Source organism: Diuraphis noxia, unplaced genomic scaffold (genome assembly GCF_037042655.1).
Source record: "Diuraphis noxia isolate RWA-SAM2 unplaced genomic scaffold, SU_Dnox_SAM2 contig0001, whole genome shotgun sequence".
Taxonomy (NCBI): Eukaryota; Metazoa; Arthropoda; class Insecta; order Hemiptera; family Aphididae; genus Diuraphis; species Diuraphis noxia.
In genome coordinates, this window is record NW_028301711.1 from 96,964,190 (window position 1) to 96,984,278 (window position 20,089).

Genomic DNA, 20,089 nt, shown 5'->3' on the forward strand with positions numbered 1-20,089 from the left:
AGAATCTTCTAGAAAAGAACCCCACTCTCCGATTCCATACCGTGCAGAACCGGCTCCCGCTTCCAGAGCAAAGGTCTACCGCCTCGTGTCAGTAGTACGAGTACGTTACATATCTTAGTAGTATTCAGTTGGCATCTGTCGAGTCTGTCATTGTGCTACCTAAATATTGTGCCGACCTATTGTTGTTGTCGCCGTTGCCATGGTGTATGTATACGTAATATATTTACGCGTTGCATTTCCGCACAATAAAATCGCTATTAAGTTCGATTTAGTTGTCGTTGGTGGTATGTGGTTTTCATTCCGTGGGTGCAACGAGCGTTAAAACGTGCACGCGGGTGCGACGAGCGAGTCAATAGTGATCGTGCGCGGGAGCGATCCAATCGGTTACCAAAAGAGCGTCACTGCGTCGGACATTCGGGCAGTCATCAGCATTTGGGTCGCGGGATCTGAACGAGACGAGCAGACGTCGGGGAGGTCTTCGTTATACATTTATATGAAGTCATTATGGGCGGTCGAGCGGTCGACTATAACCAGTGACGCAGTATCATAATAGGTACTTGATACGCGGTTTTTATGTATATTCCATATTATCCCATTATTATTTGTATAGATTATATGTTGTATTGACATTACATCAATATTTTTGTATTATACCCTTTTTGGCGTTTTTGTATCATTATAATTATGGTCTTATTATTTTATTATTATTATTTTCGGATGATAAGTGATTGGTCCAGTATAATTCATGTTATATAGTAGGTGAGCGCCTACACCCCCGATGTGCATATGTAATTATTATTATTATTTATAATGTATGCATTCAATTCATGTTATATTGTTATGTCGTGTGAGGATAATACAGTCCATTTTATGTTATTATCATCCCAAATTTGTTGATTTATTATTATTATTGTTAGCAACCTATTAAAGTCTATACATACTCAAATTAAACACACGACAGTCAACACTAATTGCGTTATGTACCTAAATATTACAATACAGCTGTTTAAAAATAATTTAAAAAAAAAACATAATTATTTGTCATGAGATAATGATGGAAGTGTCATTTTTTTTCGCTACACAAAACAATTTATTTTCACTCCAAACAACGTATTTAGTACGTATAATAACGCATGGTTATACGGTTAATTGCAAATAAAGTAGTAATTATTATGACTAAATAATAAATACCTACACAAAACCAACGAATTAATGCGTGAGTATATTCCCTGGTATGGTCATTGGTCATTACCCCGTTAGCGTAAGCAGGATTCTCCTTTAACACTTTAAAACAATTCACTCCTCTGCAGAGTCACTCAGCATTTTAATTACACAGGTTATTAACATTTTGAGGACTCATGCGACAAAATCCCCACGGTCAACTCATAATATTTTGATAAATGCAAAATGTACACCTCACAAATAAAGGGAGACCCATATGCATTATAAAAAAATTTTCAAGTATAGTATAGTATACCTAATAACGATGCGTATTTATTCGAGTAAAACGAAGTTCGCTTATCAAACGAGTATAGAAGTGAACAGTTCTAAAATAATAAATCACAATGATGCTTTAAAGTAATTAATGCTTATATTACGATTCGCATTATTCTATAATACTACTTAGGTACCCTTTGCATATATTTTTGTCTAATGCATAAGAACGAAAGAAATGAATTTATTATATTTTGCTGCATATTATAATTTAAAAGAAATTCACTAATAAAAGTACGTTAATTAAATTTTCTTTACGACTCTGGATGAAATAGAGCATAATAAAGACGTTGGATTCATTTCAACGAAATTGCATCTATGGATAAAAAGCAATAATTTACAACACAATATTGTAATGAAATTTATTTCTTTTAATCTCGTGATTTTTTTTCACAGAATAAACCCAACTCCATACCTACTATCATTTAACATAAAATAGAAAAGTAAATCTCAACAATTTTATATTTTGATACTCCTATACTATTAATCATACAAAATTATGACCATTAATGAAGTTTTTCTGAAAAATTAAAGTTTCCAGTGTTATTATTAAATACTCTACTATTGTCTATTAGTATAACATTTTTTGTACAAAAAGATTTAGTAGGCCATAATCAAAACCTTATCCATTATAATGATATACGAACACATATTAATTTAATATAATACATTTTACAACTATTTAGTCCACTTTGTAATATGTCTGCACAAGTAAATTACAAACTGTTTTACAACTTGAATTAAGTTAAGTAAAAAAAAAGTAAACGGTCAAGTGTTAAGACTTTTAAGAGTTAACAATAGTTTTAAAATAATCTATTTAAATTAGTGTAAATCATTAGGTTAACATTTGTAGTGATATTTCAAATGAAATCAATATATTATAAATACTAAAAAAGCAAAAATGTTATTCAACTAAACAAAGGCAACATATGTCATATATTAAAATGCATAAAATTTCTTATTCTCGTACACCTACCTATAACAAAGGGATCAATATTTTTCATATAAATTATAATTTATTGGTAAATATTTTATATTATTTTTAATCCAGTATAGTAATTTTTATCAAAATTAATTGAACACAGTTTACACTTAACTTCTGGTGGGAGTGGGGAAAGGATAAGAAGGTTCAATTTTTATGACCATTGTACTTATTAGTTTTTAGATACTTATTATTATTGTTTTTTTTTTTTTATAATTATCATCGATAATGACCGTAAAGATCTTTTTTATCATTTGACGAAATAACGACCTGATTGTAAAGTGACACGGCGTAATAATATGCGATAGGAATCATAGTAACTAAGAAACTGTATGGCTTCACGAGGATATGAGTACCTAAAACATAGTAATATCATACAATAGAAAGAAAAAAATGCTTAATTCAATTTAATAATAATAATATTCGTTCTTATGTAATTTTCACAAAATACAAAAAAGTAAAACAAAAAGTTGCGACTTTTTTAAGCAGGTTTTTATTAAAATTAAAATTAAATAATCAAATTAAAAATGTATAAATTTCTTTGATAATAATTGCTCACATATTATATATTTATAACATTTAAACATAAAATATATAAATTAAACTTTATTTTTGAAACTGTAAATATGATAACCATTATTTATTTAACTACAAATAAATAACAAAATAGGTTTTTGTTAAAAACAGGAACTTATACTGGGTACTTTTTTCTAAGTTTAAAAATACTTTTCCTTAGTAATAACTAAATGAAAATATGATGACATACGTTACATGAAACTATTGAAGCACTTTTCCATGTACCTACTAGAAAAAAATGTAACATAAAAAATTGAAAAAAGCGGGGAGGTAGATATTGCTTTGCAGTACAGTAAAATTTACAAGTGAATTACTGTAATGAAATATATTAAATTTGTATTCAATGATATAATATCAGTGTATACGAAAAACAATTATGTGCAAAAGCGGTCTGTCAGTCATTTTATAGTTTTATACTATACATATTATATCAATTATACTGCCATTATTTCAAAAATATCATTATCAGATTCATTATCTAACCGACTCACTCAGCCATTCATAGCAGGTATATACAATTTATTATAAAGTATTAATATTGTTGAAATATTAAATTATAATTTAGTTATTACCCTGTAGTTTAATTAGCTATTTAGTTATACATTAGTATAGTAAGCAAAAATGCTGAGATGACACATTGCGGTCTTGGGCGTCTCGTTCGTGTTGTAGCTATAGGATGATTATGAATATAGTTGGTAGGATAGGTAGTCGAAATACGCGACCCGTTGCCGCTATACGTTTATGAAGTGCGTTGTAGTATTATTCTTATTATTATTCGATGTAATAAAAACGTGTTTACTAATTTAATTTAAACCTGTCCAGATTAGTTAATTAATCACATAATAGTGAGCTAAACGTGTTATGCTGAGCGTAAACTTTGCTGTATTACGCACTTCTAAGACGAAGACAACACAATATGTGGGTATCAAGTCCTCTTAATACCAGTAGTTTTTGGTGTTCAAATAAAAAATTAGGATCGGATTGCTTGACAAAACTGTTACTAGACTTAAAATTAACTGAACGTACTTTATTTAATAATTCATAGGTTAGAATTTCGTTGAAATTCTGTCAGAAATAACGTGTTGCCTAGACAATAGATAAGTGAATATACTTTGAGAATAGAATCCATATAGTAGTATATCGAATCCATATAGAATCCATATAGAGTTTTTGATTCTTCAAACGACAGTCTAAATCTCTGCATAATCGTACTTTGTCATAAAAATAGTCAATGATAGAATAGATTTGTTTCTTAACTGCCAACTAGTGACTAACGAATGCCATAACTCAGTACGATTTTGTGTGCTCATCACAAAAAAACGCATAAACTGCCGTTCAAAGTCTTCTCACTCTTAAACTGATATCAATAAACGTCTTCTGCAACCATTGGTGCAGATTAAATGTTGTTTTGATGTTTTGGTTGAGATTAATTAGGACCTTAAAATCTTAAATATACCTGTTGGTTGCGCTTATTTACTATACGAGTTCTGAAATTTACCAGAAAACTATCTTCTATATTAAAAACTACCACAATACTCCCTGCGAGTAAAATTATGCAGAAGGAATAACATGTCTATATACATCTAATATAACAATTGGTATACACATCAAGCTATAATATTCTTAAAGGGAAATAAGATTATAAATAAGATAAATCATCCACGACTTTGCTGCAATCAACTATAACAGATTACCGTAATATAGTGGTTACAGCTGTGAGTTGTATGATGATGGGTTATGATTCGTATTAAATTATTGGTTCTAAAAAATTAATCAATAGATTAAAAATTAATGCTGGAGAAGTTGTTATTATTATATAACAATTTTATATTAATAAAAACTTTATTTTATTTTTAAAAATAATACATCAAATACTGGATTGACAATGTTGAGAAGCCTTATTGATCATAATTAGAAAAGGTTAGTTACCAAATTGTAGTACGAAACAAATAAATGATAAATTATTGTTCACAACTAGAAGTAAGCCTGCCATCACTTTGACAAACAAATGGAGAAGAAATATTATCCATGTGATGTCTGTCTCAAATCATTCAGTGAAAATTGCATCTTAATCACACATCTAAGAATACACACTGGCGAAAAATCATACACGTTAGTCGCAATAAGTCGTTCAACAAGAGAGGCAATCTGACATCACATCGACTCACGCACACTGGTAAAAAAACCTTTTCCATGCGATGTGTGTGACAAATCTTTCAGTTATAGTAGCTATTTGACAAAACATCGACGCATACACATTGGTGAAAAACCGTACGCGTGCGATGTGTGTGAAAAGTCGTTCAATGTTAGTGGCAATTTGAAGGTCCATCAACGAACGCATATGCCACACTAATTGGATTAATCAAATGGTTAATTCTATCATGTAGATGTTTCTTAATACTAAATTGCTATTTGTTCATAATATACACACATAAATACTACATACCGCATGGATTTCAATTTTTATTTTGAATTATTTAATATACATAAAATTCAGATGTAGATAATATTTTTTGAACATTGACAATGCCTAAATTGGCTGCATACTAGTTGTGGTCATGACGATTTTTGAGATAAATAGATATAACAGTTGGGGTCACTCCAATTTAGTTAATATCTTAATATTGCGGTTATAGCTTTATTATACTCCAATTCCAGGCGAAATTTATATTATACGATAAACATATTTTTCGATATAATGTACACTGCGTTTATAAATAAAATAGATTAAATTGTATACTCCGATCATAGTTTCGAATATTCGAATAATTTAAACATAAGTATCAACATTTTTAACCATACCTACACAATAAATAATAGTGTGTAGACAGTCCTAAATATATTATATTTTCGATATAAATGGGAAGGAAAATGTTGATTGATACATTTTGTTAAATTAAATAAATAAACGAAATATTAATTTCATATTTAATTATTATATAAAGTATAAACTATATTATATTATATTATTTAGTATACATAGTTATTATTATTTGAGAGACCGCAACTAGTATGTAACCTTTTTGATGGGTGACCGCAACTAGTATGTAACCTTTTTGAGGGGTGACCGCAACTAGTACACACCGCCTAAATTAACATGCCGTTAAAATCGAACGCGTGCAATGTATGTGATAAATCCTTTGGTGAAAGTGGCCATTTGACAAAACATCTAAGAAAACACACTGATGAAAACCCGTACCAGTATGATGTGTAAAATATAATGTTTGTACTGATAATTTTGAAATGGCATTAATCAGTTAATAAATTATTTATTTATTTTATTATATTTTCATATGGAATAATCTCCATTTACAAACAAAAAAAAAAAAAAAAACAGTTCACAGCAGCAAAATGTATGTTACATATCAGATAGAATATATTATATAATTTAAATACATTAACTAGTTATTTCTGGTCATTGATAATCAAAAGTAATTCATTAGTTAGTATAAATATTAAAGACAATGATTATAAGTTTAATGCCTGGCTTACATGTATAATTTATTGAACAAAAAAATAAATCTAAATAAATATTATTTTCGGCTAGGTATAAAGTTATTTGCTAGAGTTGAAAATGAGTATTTGGCTTTAACATTATTTATAAAAAATGTTTCTTTATTTCTTGAGTTATTAAAATTTATTTTAAAATTTATACTTTCGAGTAATTCAGGACATTTTGTAACATATTCTGTATTAATTTATATAGGAATATTATATTAAATTACTCATAATTTCTTCGAGTTTTAAGAATAGAAATATTGAGAAAAACATAAAATAATTTACCATTATATAATAATAGCAATATAATAAGGTCTTTGGACTTCATTTATAAGAAATGAAACGAAGGAAAGAGTTCTATATTGATTCCAGGTGTTATATATAAGTAAGGTATTAAAATACCAAATGAAGGAAGCATATTCGAGATTGAAACGCACCATAGAATTATAAACGTTTATTAGAGCATGTGCGTTACTAAATTCAGAACCAATGCGTTTTAAAAAACCTAATTTTGCTATTATTTTATTCCTCATTTTTTCAATATGATAATTAAAATTTAATTTCACGTCAAAATAAATGGCAAAACCATTAATAATAAATACGCATTTTATAGCAGAATTAAATACAATATAATCATATTGTATATTAGTTTTTTTTTTAATAAAAAAATTAAATTATTGTTTATAACTTATTTATTTGAAGAACATTAATTAAGACACAAAAAAACAACTATATTACTACATGTGCTTTTTAATTACAAATTTTCGTGTGTATATTAGTACAGTATATACTATATTATTATATGTATATGATAATGAGGTTAGTTGGTTATCACTTAAGTATATTATATTTACAGTGATACCACAATTATAGCAGATTTATTTATATTTAGTTGCACATCATTTGAACACACCAGTTTTTAAAACAATTTAAATCAGATTGTAACAGCATAGTGTCTGATTTAGAATTAATATATTTAAAAATTTTTTCGTCATCAGCAGATAGTATTAAATTCTAATTTTTATTACCAAATATATATATCATTTAAATAAATAATAAATAAAATGGGTGATAGATGCACGCCTTGAGGGACCCCAGAACTGATTGAAATTGGATCAGAGTGCAAGTTATCACATTTTTAAACTTGAAATCTGTTACATCATTATTTATTCCAAAATCATCCAGCTGAGAAATTTAGTATTCCCTAAATTGGTGAACACACGGTATAGTGCAATTCTAGCAGAAGGAAATTATATCATTGCCTAGTATATTATGTTATCATTTCCTAACGATATCAGGCAAAGATTCCTTACATTTTTTTTAGATATTTTAATTTAATCTGTCTAATTTAAATATTAATTTTATCAAACATAATAATTAATTATTATTTATTATTAACCCTATTATTTACCCTAACAAATAATCAATGATCAATAATCAATAAAAAATCAAGAGTTGTTAAACATTTTTTTTTATCACTTTAAATTGTGTAATCATGTTTGTTTTCACATGGAAAACCTCGGTGAAATTTAGAATTGCAAATTCTAAATACAGATCTGCAAGCACACCTGTTTGTCTTGCATTTTGTCTTACATTGACATCGGGCATATCCTAATCCTTGTGCTACTGGAATACTATTTAGAATAGTTGACTCCCAAAGTGATATTGATTTTCTGCGTAACGTATCGATTCTAAAACAGTAGCTAGATCCAATATTCCAATAAATTTGCTTTGCAAGAATTTACTTCCAATATCAATACCAAATGAAGAAAAAAAATATTTTTCGTTATTAGCTATGCGTTTAAAAACGAATAATGAAAATACTAGTGTAATTCTTAAATAGCTTATATAAATCATCTTTAACTGAGTTTATCTTCTGTTATAACTTATAACCACTAATAAATTTCTCGGTGATCCACGAGCGCGATCTACATCAGGAATGCTCAAGCGTACTGTAGTTCCAACACTAATTTAATCATATTTTCTATTTGATGTTTTAATCATTTTTTTAGCCTGTTGTTTTAAACTTTAAGTAGTAATTGCTGGCAGCGGCATATTTACGGGGGGGGGGGATCAAGGGGATCAATCCCCCCCATAGACTGTATACACACAATTAATTATAGTCGTTACTCGTTATAATTTGATGATTATTATTTAAAATATTATGATTTTTTTTTTTTATCAATAATTGATTTGCAAGAATAAAACCGCCGAGCGCTGTTAGTCGACGGGCTAGATTTTTATTATTCCCAATAGAAAGTAACGTTTTATGCTTGCAGACTGCAGTTCAGTCTTGTAAAATTTTTAAATATTCGTATAAATGTAATAATATGAATATGTAATCATTGTAATCAAATACTTTTTTTTAGATTCTGAGCTGAGCGATGAATGTATTGATTTTACAATGATGTGTGTTTTTTTATTTTTTAACTTTTTTGTGTCTGTCATCACGTTTTAGAATAGTAAAAATGCTTAGATTTTCTTCAACAGTATCTTTTCTGATAGGAAAGTGAATCTATATGGTACTTTGGAGGGTCAAAAGTAAGAATTTCCTAGTAGTTTTCAAAAGCGCCGTGAAATACAAATGAAAAATTAAGGAAAAAACGGGAATTTTTACGCAAACTCGATTTTGGTCAAAATCGATTTTGGTTTTTGTGTGATTCTAAAAAAAATGTCCGTAGATACATGAAATTTTCACTGATTGTTTATATTAACACTTTCTATATTTGATACAATTTTCAAAATATTTTGACTTGTTTTGAACTTTTTACGGATATACTTATAGTTTCCAACTATTTTAGATTTTATTTTTCGAATGTCAATAAAACTTTATTTGTTGGGTAAAAAAACTTAAAAATTTAATACAATTCTTCTCATATTATATTATTACAATAGTGGTTGAAAAATATTAAAAATTCTTAGTCACGGATTTTTTTTTTTATAACCATTTAAAGTTCAAATCTTGATAAAATACTGAAAAAACACGAAAATTAGCAAATTATTTTGAGTTAGAAATTCATGAAAATTTTTCTTTTTGAATCTAACATGAAAATTTAATATAAGATTCTTCATAAGTACGCCTAATTTTATAAAAAAAATCTCTACCGGAAAGTCAAATTAAATTTTTATGAGCATTTGAAGTTCATATTTTGTATCTTGTATTGTAATAACATTATTAACATGATTTTGGTTTCATAAAACATTTAATCTCAAGTAATGTGTGTGTATTATAATTTCAGCAAACGTAGAATGTATATTTAATATTAATAAGCTTTTATAATTCCTGGAAACTTGGGGGGGGGGGGGTAGCCCCTCTCAAGTTAGTAATTATCATAAAAAGTCATATCCCCCCTCATGAAAAAAACCTAAACATGCCACTGATTGGTGGTGCACCAAAATTATTATAAATGTCCATTAAGTTATATGCTATTTCTTCTACACGTTTAGTCTTTTAGTCTTTAATGGTCTTAGTTTCTTAGAATAACAAATTTCAAATGATCCTCATAATTCATAATAAATCTGTAACTGTTTATACTTTGTGATTGCATAATATCAATTAGATCTAGGTATTTGAATACGCTAGCTGTATGTTGAATGAAAAATTGGTTTGGAAACAAGATCACTTTTGGGATTAGATGAATTTTTATGATAGTCGGTACAAAGACTCAAAAATATCATTATTGTTGCTTTGGTTATATTACAATACTTTAATTTTATTTCAGCCATCATACAGTTGTGGCTACCGTGACTGATAGCTATATGCGTAGAGTAAAGAATATCGAATAGTTTTTCGTTTTTAACGTAATTACGTATACCATCATTATCGTAGTTCATTGTTTTAATTAAACGCTCATTATTATTTATTAAAATAACGTCGTACTTATGAATATTTGTATAATCTCTTTTGAATTTTGTTTTAATTTTGGATAGTTTTACATCTTCTATACGACATTCGTATTCCTCGTTTTTCATGAATTTTTTTTGTCATCACGTTTATCACCAATAATTAATGCAATTGCTTTATTAAATTTATTTCGCATTTTATTCAAATCCATTTTAACAAAATAGCACGTACTACACTAAGAAGTAGACACACGCTACTTAACAGACCGTGTTGTATGGACAGGTAGGAGAAACACTTTCAATAAAACACATAAATATTACGATAAACATATTATATGTGATACCTATTATACGATAGTCATGACGAGGCTAGGTAAATTGAGTCCGAGATAAGAACCATTTAGAGATACTTAGCGGCCACCACGAGGAGGCGGTTCTCATTGACCCCCAAAAAATTGTTTGACTTAAATTTTGAAATTTGGATTAAAACTAAAAAAACTGAATTTGAATTAAATTAAGTCGATCTTTATTAAATTTGTGTTACACTATATGTATATATAAATATATAGAAAATCAATTATTTTTGACAGGTCTATACTTTTTTCAAGAATATACTTAAAAGCGTGTGTAAAAGTTTCAGAGTTTTTATTCTTCTATAGACAAAAAACAAGAGTTACGTAATAATTGTTCTTGAAGCCGTGAATGGTCAATAACTGGGTAAAATATTTTGGACAATATTCAAACGTTCTGTCGACAAAAATTGTATGTGATTCGCATAGAAAATTAAATTTGATTCACAAGAAAATATAATTATATTTGTTTCTTGGTCGTTAATTAACAGAAATTCTTCATCATTTGAGATAGATGTGTTAGTATTATCTATTGCAGAATGTAACTCATTTAATGACGAAGGATTAATTGGAAATGAATGCTTTCGTGCTCGATATATCATTTAATGATTTTCGCTTACAAGCAATTGCCACTTTTTTGCCTATCGATATTAGAACAAGGCCCGTTACAAATGTGATCTAAGATACAATTAATTAATGCGTATCTAATTAGTTTTATATTATTGAAAAAAAAAGCGCCGGATCTGCACGTCGGACACTGCACCACGCGCAGCAGTTAATCGGACTGCTATGGGCGTGTTTTCGAAGGTGACATGGGTCAGCGCCGTCACGTGACCGCACGCAATAACCAACCACAGACTGCTGTGGGCGTGGTTTCTATTAGTACACAGCGCCGCAGCAGGCGAGACCTATTATAAAATTATAAATTGGGAGTGCGGAGCACAAAATTATTCAGTATTCTTCCTACCTTACCATAACAAGACCCACTCAGGGCAGACTTGCGCGGTGTTGCCTCTCCAAAAAAAACCTCGTACCAAATTAAGAACAAAATTATACAGTCCACTCAACACCAAATTAATAACAGTACCGTAATATACGCAGGGCCGTATTTAGAAATTTGACACCAAGAGGCAACAAAAAAATACGCCTCATTAATCATTATACACAATACAAATTTAAATTATAAAAAAATTAGCCCCCCTCTCCTACTCAGCCACCCGGGACAACAGTACCCTGTAGCTCCCCCCTAACTACGGCTCTGAATATACGTTATATAAGTATATACGTACGAACGAGCCCCTACTTATCGGTATCTTATTGCGTTTAATCAAAGGTACAATGTTACAAAGTTATCGAATTTTATTGACTGTGAGAGTTTTGGTATAGTTAAGAGTGTATCGTTATTTTATTGTTGGGGAAAAAAAATTATATAATTAATAAAAATGCAATAAAAATGTATGTTGGTGTTTTCAAAATCATATACATGCAGTCAATAAATGTCCACAAATAAAAATGTTATAGTGCATATTTTTAAATTTTAAATGCATATAAATCATTTTTCCCTGGGACTCAAATTACCTACTACCTTTTTTCCCCAGGACTCAATTTACCGAGTTAGGGTAATTTGGGACTCAATTTACCAACTTCAGCCATGACATATTTCAATCAAGCGTTTTATCAATATCAGTCATTTACCCAACTAATATTTTTAGAATACGGATATATTGACAGCAGTGGCAGTGTAATAGTTCATAGCATTTTACCGTTGCAAGTTAGTTATCGTTCTAATAGTTATATTGTAAATTCGTACCACATAACCTTCAACATCATAGTCGCCAATGCTTTCGTGTAAGAAGCCGATACGTGAACCGCCCCCTTTAACTTTTTAAATATTTGAATACCTATACGGAAATGGTTAAAAATTATAAATAAAGCACAAGATCATTAAAATGATTGTGTGCAACCAAATGGGTCCAAAGGTATAAATGATTTTGTCCAGTTATTTCCATATGTTGTAGCCTCATTAGAAAATATGGGAAATTGGAAAGATGTTACTGCTGTTGATACCAATATGTTAAAAAATGCAATGGACTCTGAATTTCTGGTATCAGTGCAAATTATAAAGGTATTTGATCAAAAGTAGTTATATTCATACATTTTTAAATAGACATACAATTTGGGGGTGGGTGGGGGGGGGGGGGGGTGAACAGTGTCCGGTGGAATCGATGTGTAGATAATAGATATTATAAACAGTAGACGGCGTAATCAATATGTAGATTTTATAAACAGTAGCCGGCGGAATCAATTTAAACCTTTTTCCTAAGCAGGTAATTTTACCGGAATAAATTAATTCCCGTTTATGCATTTAAAACTATTGTAATATGCACTAAAAAAATTACGAAATATGCAATCAAAATGTGCTCTAAAAATTATAAAATATGCATTTTTAGCCAATAAAAACAAAAAAATATGCGAAATAAAAATAGTGGATATGCCGGAATTGTTCACCAAAAATAGTTCGCACAACAATTGCTCGCGTGTCTAATGTTCGCCTAGAAATTGTTCGAATACGAAAATTGTTCGTGCGTGCATTGTTCGTATGTTCACATAACATTAAATAAAAATAAATAAATAATAATAATAATAATATACTAATAATACATAAAAAATAAAATACAATGTTAAGTATTCTTCCACTTTTGTGGATGTCAATAATATTAAGATACATAGTTTTTATATTTGCAATTTAAAATTGTTGCAACACTACGAAGATACCAACTGTTGTACAGTTAATAATCTGCACATATATTTTTTAAATTTTCACTTTTATTTTTATGCATTTTTTTATGGTGGTTCTTGACGCGCGACATACTGCTGAATTTTTAAAGTATTAATACTTTCTTCTTTTTGTAGTGCATGTATAAATCTCCAAATTTATGGATGTTTGGATGATTTAAGTGTAGACGAAAAAAAATTATGCCATATCCTTCAACTGAATTATTAGTTCGTGGAAGGTATGCCGCTACTAAATCATAACAATTTCATACACTAAAGAAGATGTTTATGACGTAATATCGAGCACTTTTTCATAATTTTAATTTAAGATTGAAAATATTTAGATAATTCGATTTACCCGACTTGCTAAATGTCCTATGACTCCATTGCTTGAAGCAGCGGAGGTTCGTGCATCGTGTTTCATGTTATAGATTAGTTCCTTTGTCTCCACTTGAGCATTATCTGGTACATGATTATGTTCATAACTTTTGACAACTTCGTCATTTTCCATATGAACATGGCCACCACACTTATATTTTTTATTCAATGAACATTTCCAATAAGTTTTTGTTTTCGTTTGTTTTTCGCGTTAGAACATGTAACTTTTATGTGCGAGTATAATATCTGTACTGCGATAACTTTTACGTATTTTAAAACCATAGTAATTAAATACTTATCAGAATAAAATAAAATTGGATGGTCAAAATTACTGTTCTACAATTTTTGTGACAAGTATGTGTTAGTATTAGTATTGTTATTAGTAGGTACCTACTATTCCAGAACGGGCATGTACCAGTTGCCCCCAAAAGTACCTTTTTTTATACCAATTCCCCAAAAACTACCTAGAGCAAAATGTACCAGTTGCCCTCAATCAAATTTACCAGTTGCTCTCATATGTTAATATATAGACGATTACAATATGTAGCCTGTAAAATAGGGGAGGTAAATATACAAATAATAAATAAAATTATTTATAAAATTAATGTAAAATATAGTAAAAAATGATGAAATCAAATTTTGATATTTGCAATTATATATGATATTGTATTTTGTAATAAATAATAAATATAATACAAATAATATGGATAAAATGAAAATTGTATTAATGATAATAGCCTTCTACTAGGTGCAAAGCCAGGATTTTACAAAAACGCGTAAATTTAGATGCGTCTAAGTGGATAGCCGATTTACATAATTATTATATCTAATTTTTTTTTTTCTGACAAATACTCTATCTATCTCTCTCTATGGCTTCAATCCGTAGATTGGTTTCAGCCATCTTCCAGTCTTCTCTCTTATCCGCCTTCCTTTTCATTTCCACATACAAGTTACATCCTTGGTCCTTTATTATCTGTTGAATAAATTCCAATTTTCGTCTACCCCTACGGTTATTTCCCTCTATTGTTCCTTCTATTACCAATTTCAACAATCATTCGTGTCTCATGATATGGCCTATCCATTCATTCCGCTTTCTGACTATGTTATTCCATAGTAACTTTCCATCTGATAGTCTTTCCAGTACTTCTACATTGGTTTCTCTGTCCATCCAGCTTATCCTTAACATCCTTCTATAGCACCACATTTCAAACGCCTCAAGTCTTCTTTTTTCCTCTGTTGTTATTGTCCAGGTTTCACATCCGTACAGGGCAATGCTCCATACATACGTCTTTAACAGGTCCTTTCTTATTTTCAGACTCATGCTTCTTGATGTAAATATAGCTTTCTTTTTGTTAAAGGCTATTTTAGCTTGACAGATACGTTTTATAATTTCACTTCTGTTTCTTCCATCCATGCTAATTGTGCTTCCCAGGTATGTAAACTCATCTACTTGTTCTATTGTTTTATTTCGTATTTTAATCTGTATTTTTGTATTATTTTCCCTTTCACATACCATTACTTTTGTTTTCTTCATATTTATTCTCAATTCCAGCTCTTTTTCGATCATTTGAGAAAAAATATTTTGTATCGTCACAAGATGTCCGCTCTAATGATTCAAAATGTATTAAAAAAAAATCCTATTCTTTTATTATATTAAAAAATTTCAAAAATTATAATTCGAATAAATACAATATCTAAGTATAAAAAGGTGATGATTGTGTTTATTGTATCACATTTTATAAACTTAACCAACAATTTTATCTAACGGAGTTTAAAATTTAAGTGCAATTAAGGTGAAAAATATTAATTTGTAAATATTATTCATAATATAATTCTTGATGTGTTATTCAGTTATTTATTTTATTTTATTCAAAATATTGAAACTTTTCTAAAACAAAGGTATTTTATATTTATTCTTATCGTAAAAAACCGTAAAAGGTTACACCGTCACACATACATTTCGTTATGCAAATAAATGTCAACATTTGTACTTTATTTTACACATGCTTTCAAACTGACGGTGACATATTATATTCTACAGCGTTAAGACAACCACAAAAACAGAGAAAAGTAAAAAAAAGTGATAATTTTCTAATTTTATTACTATTCTTACATCGCAGTATATAATATAAATACTTCATATATTGTAATACATTTAAAGTAATTCTTTTCTTCACTAGAATTATTATAAATCGCTGATACGTGATAACGAGAAATTATGTGAGTTTTAAAACAAAAAAAAATGTATCCAATATTATGATATTATAACGTTAAATTTGGAAAAAAAAAACAATTTTGATAAAAAAAAAAAAATTCATATTTAATGTTCGCTAATTTTTATTAATATGTGATTAGAATTTTTTGAACGTCAACAAACATTTTAAATTCAATCTTCAGAAGCAGAATATTTTTTCCGTGGAATTTGATTGATGATAATTGAGTTTTGAATTTATAGTTTGGTTTGCATTGTAACGTGGTCGGGGGAACGACAAGCTAAATATAAGATATCCAGTGAGAGTTGTAGGACCCTATAGATATAATTACCGTAGACAGGGGTATCTACCTAACCTGTTATCTATATATCTATATAGATAACAGGAACTTAAATATATTTAAATAACTAAGATTCCGTTTCAGTTATTGTTATAAAGCTTTAATCGCTAATATTGTTGGTATTTTATGTCGTCTGGTTTGTGTTGTATATATTGCAATGATAATCTTATCGTTCATCTGTCAGGCGCGAAATTTCTGTCACAACGCACGCCCGTACGCGTTGCTAATGCGAACGACTCAAAAATACCTGTGTCAAAGCAGTAGCACGTGTAAATTTATAGCTTTAAGCCATAAAAGTGACTAAATTCCGTATAATAATTCAACCCAGTGAAACTTAATTTTATAAAATTTAATTTAAATATCAATATAACAAATGCTAATCAAAGGTGTAAGTAGAGCTGTCAATAAGTTCAAGAATCAAAATTGAAGTCTATTTGGTTGAGATCTTTCTAAGTTTTTATAATTTTATATTAATATAGTTAATTTAAGTATATAAGAAGGGGTGGACTGGCCAGGGGGGCTAGGGGGAAATATCCCACAGGGCTGGTCTAAATTATGAAATTTGGCCCGGTCGTCGAACAATAAACTTCTAATATATTTAGTCAATAAACATTCATATTGTTTACAAAATCACAACTGATATAGTAATAATATAGTAAAATATTTAGGGTAGCTAAGTTGTATTTCCCCCTGGGCCGACAATCTCCCAGTCCGCCCCAGTATATAAGTCCCACAAAACAAGTGTGACGATAACACCAGAGTTAAAAGTTGGAATTATTAGGATTTCCCAGGCAATACAATTATCAAAGGAAGGGTACACCAACGTCAATGTTGTAATTTATTACTTTCTAAAGATAAAAAAATAAATAATAAGTGTCCAACATTTTTAGCATTATAAATTTTTGATAGAAATAAACGTGTAAGTGAGTTAAAATTATGCAAAATTTGTTTATACCAACATTATAATAAAAAATGTAATATGCGTATAATTGTCCTAAGTGTAATAAATCACACAATTCATTATTGCATATCACTTTTAATTCAAACATAGAAACTACTAATTACACTGCAGAAATCAATAATAGCGAAAACAAAGATAACAATAACGAACCATGCACAACAATTAGTGCTCATGCGTCTCAGATAAGTCATGGTCAAATTTTGCTATCGATGGCATGAATGATTTGTCACACACATTGCACCCAAATGGTTTTTCGCCAGTGTGTGGCGTCGATGCGATGTTAAATTGGCGTGCTGACTGAATGATTTGTCACAAACATGCATGCGTTTGATTTATCACCAGTGTGTGTGCGTCGATGATTTGTCAAATCGCCACTTTGAGTGAATGTTTTGTCACACACATCGCACGCGTATGGGTTTTCACCAGTGTGAGTGCGTCGATGTATCGTTAAATGGCCACTTACGCTGAATGATTTGTCACAAACATTGCATGCGTACGGTTTTTCGCCAGTGTGTGTGCGTCGATGCGAAGTTAAATTGGAACGCTGACTGAATGATTTGTCACACACATCACAGACATACGGTTTTTCGCCAGTGTGTGTACGCCGATGTATCGTTAAACGGCCACTTTCGCTGAATGTTTTGTCACACACATCACACGCGTATGGTTTTTCACCAGTGTGTGTGCGTCGATGCGAAGTTAAATGGCCACTTACGCTGAATAATTTGTCACAAACATCACACGCGTACGGTTTTTCACCAGTGTGTGTGCGTCGATGTATCGTTAAATGGCCACTTACTCTGAATGATTTGTCACACACATCGCACGCGTACGGTTTTTCACCAGTGTGTGTGCGTCGATGCATTATCAAATTGCTGCTTTGACTGAATGATTTGTCACACACATCACAGGCATACGGTTTTTCGCCAGTGTGTGTGCGCCAATGTATCGTTAAACGGCCACTTTCACTGAATGATTTGTCACAAACATCGCACGCGTACGGTTTTTCGCCAGTGTGTGTGCGCCGATGTATCGTTAAACGGCCACTTTCGCTGAATGATTTGTCACAAACATCGCACGCGTACGGTTTTTCGCCAGTGTGTGTGTGTCGATGTCTTGTCAAAATGCTTCTTTGACTGAATGATTTGTCACACACATCGCACGCGTACGGTTTTTCACCAGTGTGTGTGCGTCGATGCATTATCAAATTGCTGCTTTGACTGAATGATTTGTCACAGACATCGCACGCATACGGTTTTTCACCAGTGTGTGTGCGTCGATATATCGTTAAATGGCCACTTACGCTGAATGATTTGTCACACACATCACACGCGTATGGTTTTTCACCAGTGTGTGTGCGTTGATGCGAAGTTAAATTGGAACGCTGACTGAATGATTTGTCACGCACATCGCACGCATAGGGTTTTACACCGGTGTGTGTGCGTCGATGTATTTTCAATCGTCCATTTTGGTAGAACGATTCGTCGCAGATATTGCATATGTAGTTTTTCTTCTCCATGTTTTTGTTGGAGTGACGGCAGGCTTCTTCTATTTTTAAATAAATTATTTAACATTTATTTGTTTTTCGTAAAACTATTTGGTAACTATATCTTTTTCTGATTATGATCGATTAGACTTAATTGACATCATCAGATTTTCAAGCCAGTATAATATCATTTAGTATTTTTTAATCATTAAATAAAGTATAATATTATGCTCTTACTGAAGCATTATTATTATAAATTTGAATTACATTTTATAATAATAACTGATACCCTACTCGTACTTCGATTTCCGTTAAAAATAACAATTCTATATGATTAAAAATTTATTTTTAATTTGTCCTACAATACCTGGTGTCGCTAGTGATATTTAAAACATCCCGTGACAAGTTCCCGTGGATTTAATGTATCTTAATCTCTATTAAAGATTTTTATGAATTTCTAGCTTAAAAGAATTATTTGCGAATTTTCGTGATTTTAACGTATTTTGTCCAAATTCAAACTTTGAATGCTTAAAAAAATTGATATCTAAAACTAACTAAAGGCGCGCACACACACACACACACACACACACATATGCAGTCACTAGCATTTTATTTTTTATGACGACCATCATGGTGAGACGTCTGAGAGGGTAAAAAAATAATTTCGAATTTAACAACGGTAATTTTCTGGCAGATGGTTCACAGATAATAACATTTTAAAAAAAGCGGGTAATTCGTGGATGTCACTCTGCTGTATAGTTGATTACAAGTGGGTTACTGTAATGGATGGAATTAAATTTGATCCAATGATATTATATCATTGTATAGGAAAAACGTTTCTGAGCGGAGACGGTTTATCTGTCTAGGATATATTATAGATTATTAAAAATTTTCAAATCACAAGACACGAGAGCACGAGACTCTTAATATCGGGGTCGTGGGTTCGGGCGCCACTTTGTCGTATACGCCGATCACCGACGTACACAAATAAACGAACAAATTAATTATAAGCACTTTTATTAAACACTTTGACGTCCAGTGGCGATCGAGTCACACGATCATCACCTGGCTCTGACACTGGTGGTCAGTGGTAATCGAGTCACACGACGGAGCTAGGTAAATTAAGTCCGAGATAAGTTTGGTAGATTTTTAAAGCGGGGTAAATTGAGTCCCGGAAAAAATAAGGCAGTAGG

General features: G+C 30.3%; 1 protein-coding gene, 1 long non-coding RNA gene and 1 pseudogene across 2 annotated transcripts in view; 1 reads left to right on the forward strand and 2 right to left on the reverse strand.

Annotated features, from left to right (window-relative positions):
- Positions 1 to 294: 294 nt before the first annotated feature.
- LOC149062586 (uncharacterized) overlaps positions 295 to 20,089 on the forward strand; it is a 63,795-nt gene continuing 44,000 nt past the window's right edge. The window contains exon 1 of the long non-coding RNA XR_016190146.1: positions 295 to 553. This is a non-coding gene — a long non-coding RNA (uncharacterized LOC149062586). The remainder of the gene's footprint in view (positions 554 to 20,089) is intronic.
- LOC149062587 (uncharacterized) lies at positions 8,031 to 8,572 on the reverse strand (annotated as a pseudogene).
- LOC149062588 (uncharacterized) lies at positions 8,902 to 18,929 on the reverse strand. The gene is made up of 2 exons (XM_089221935.1): positions 17,960 to 18,929; positions 8,902 to 8,927 (listed from the first exon to the last, which is right to left on the reverse strand). Exons 1-2 carry the CDS (start codon positions 18,927 to 18,929, stop codon positions 8,902 to 8,904), a joined length of 996 nt encoding a protein of 331 aa, XP_089078061.1.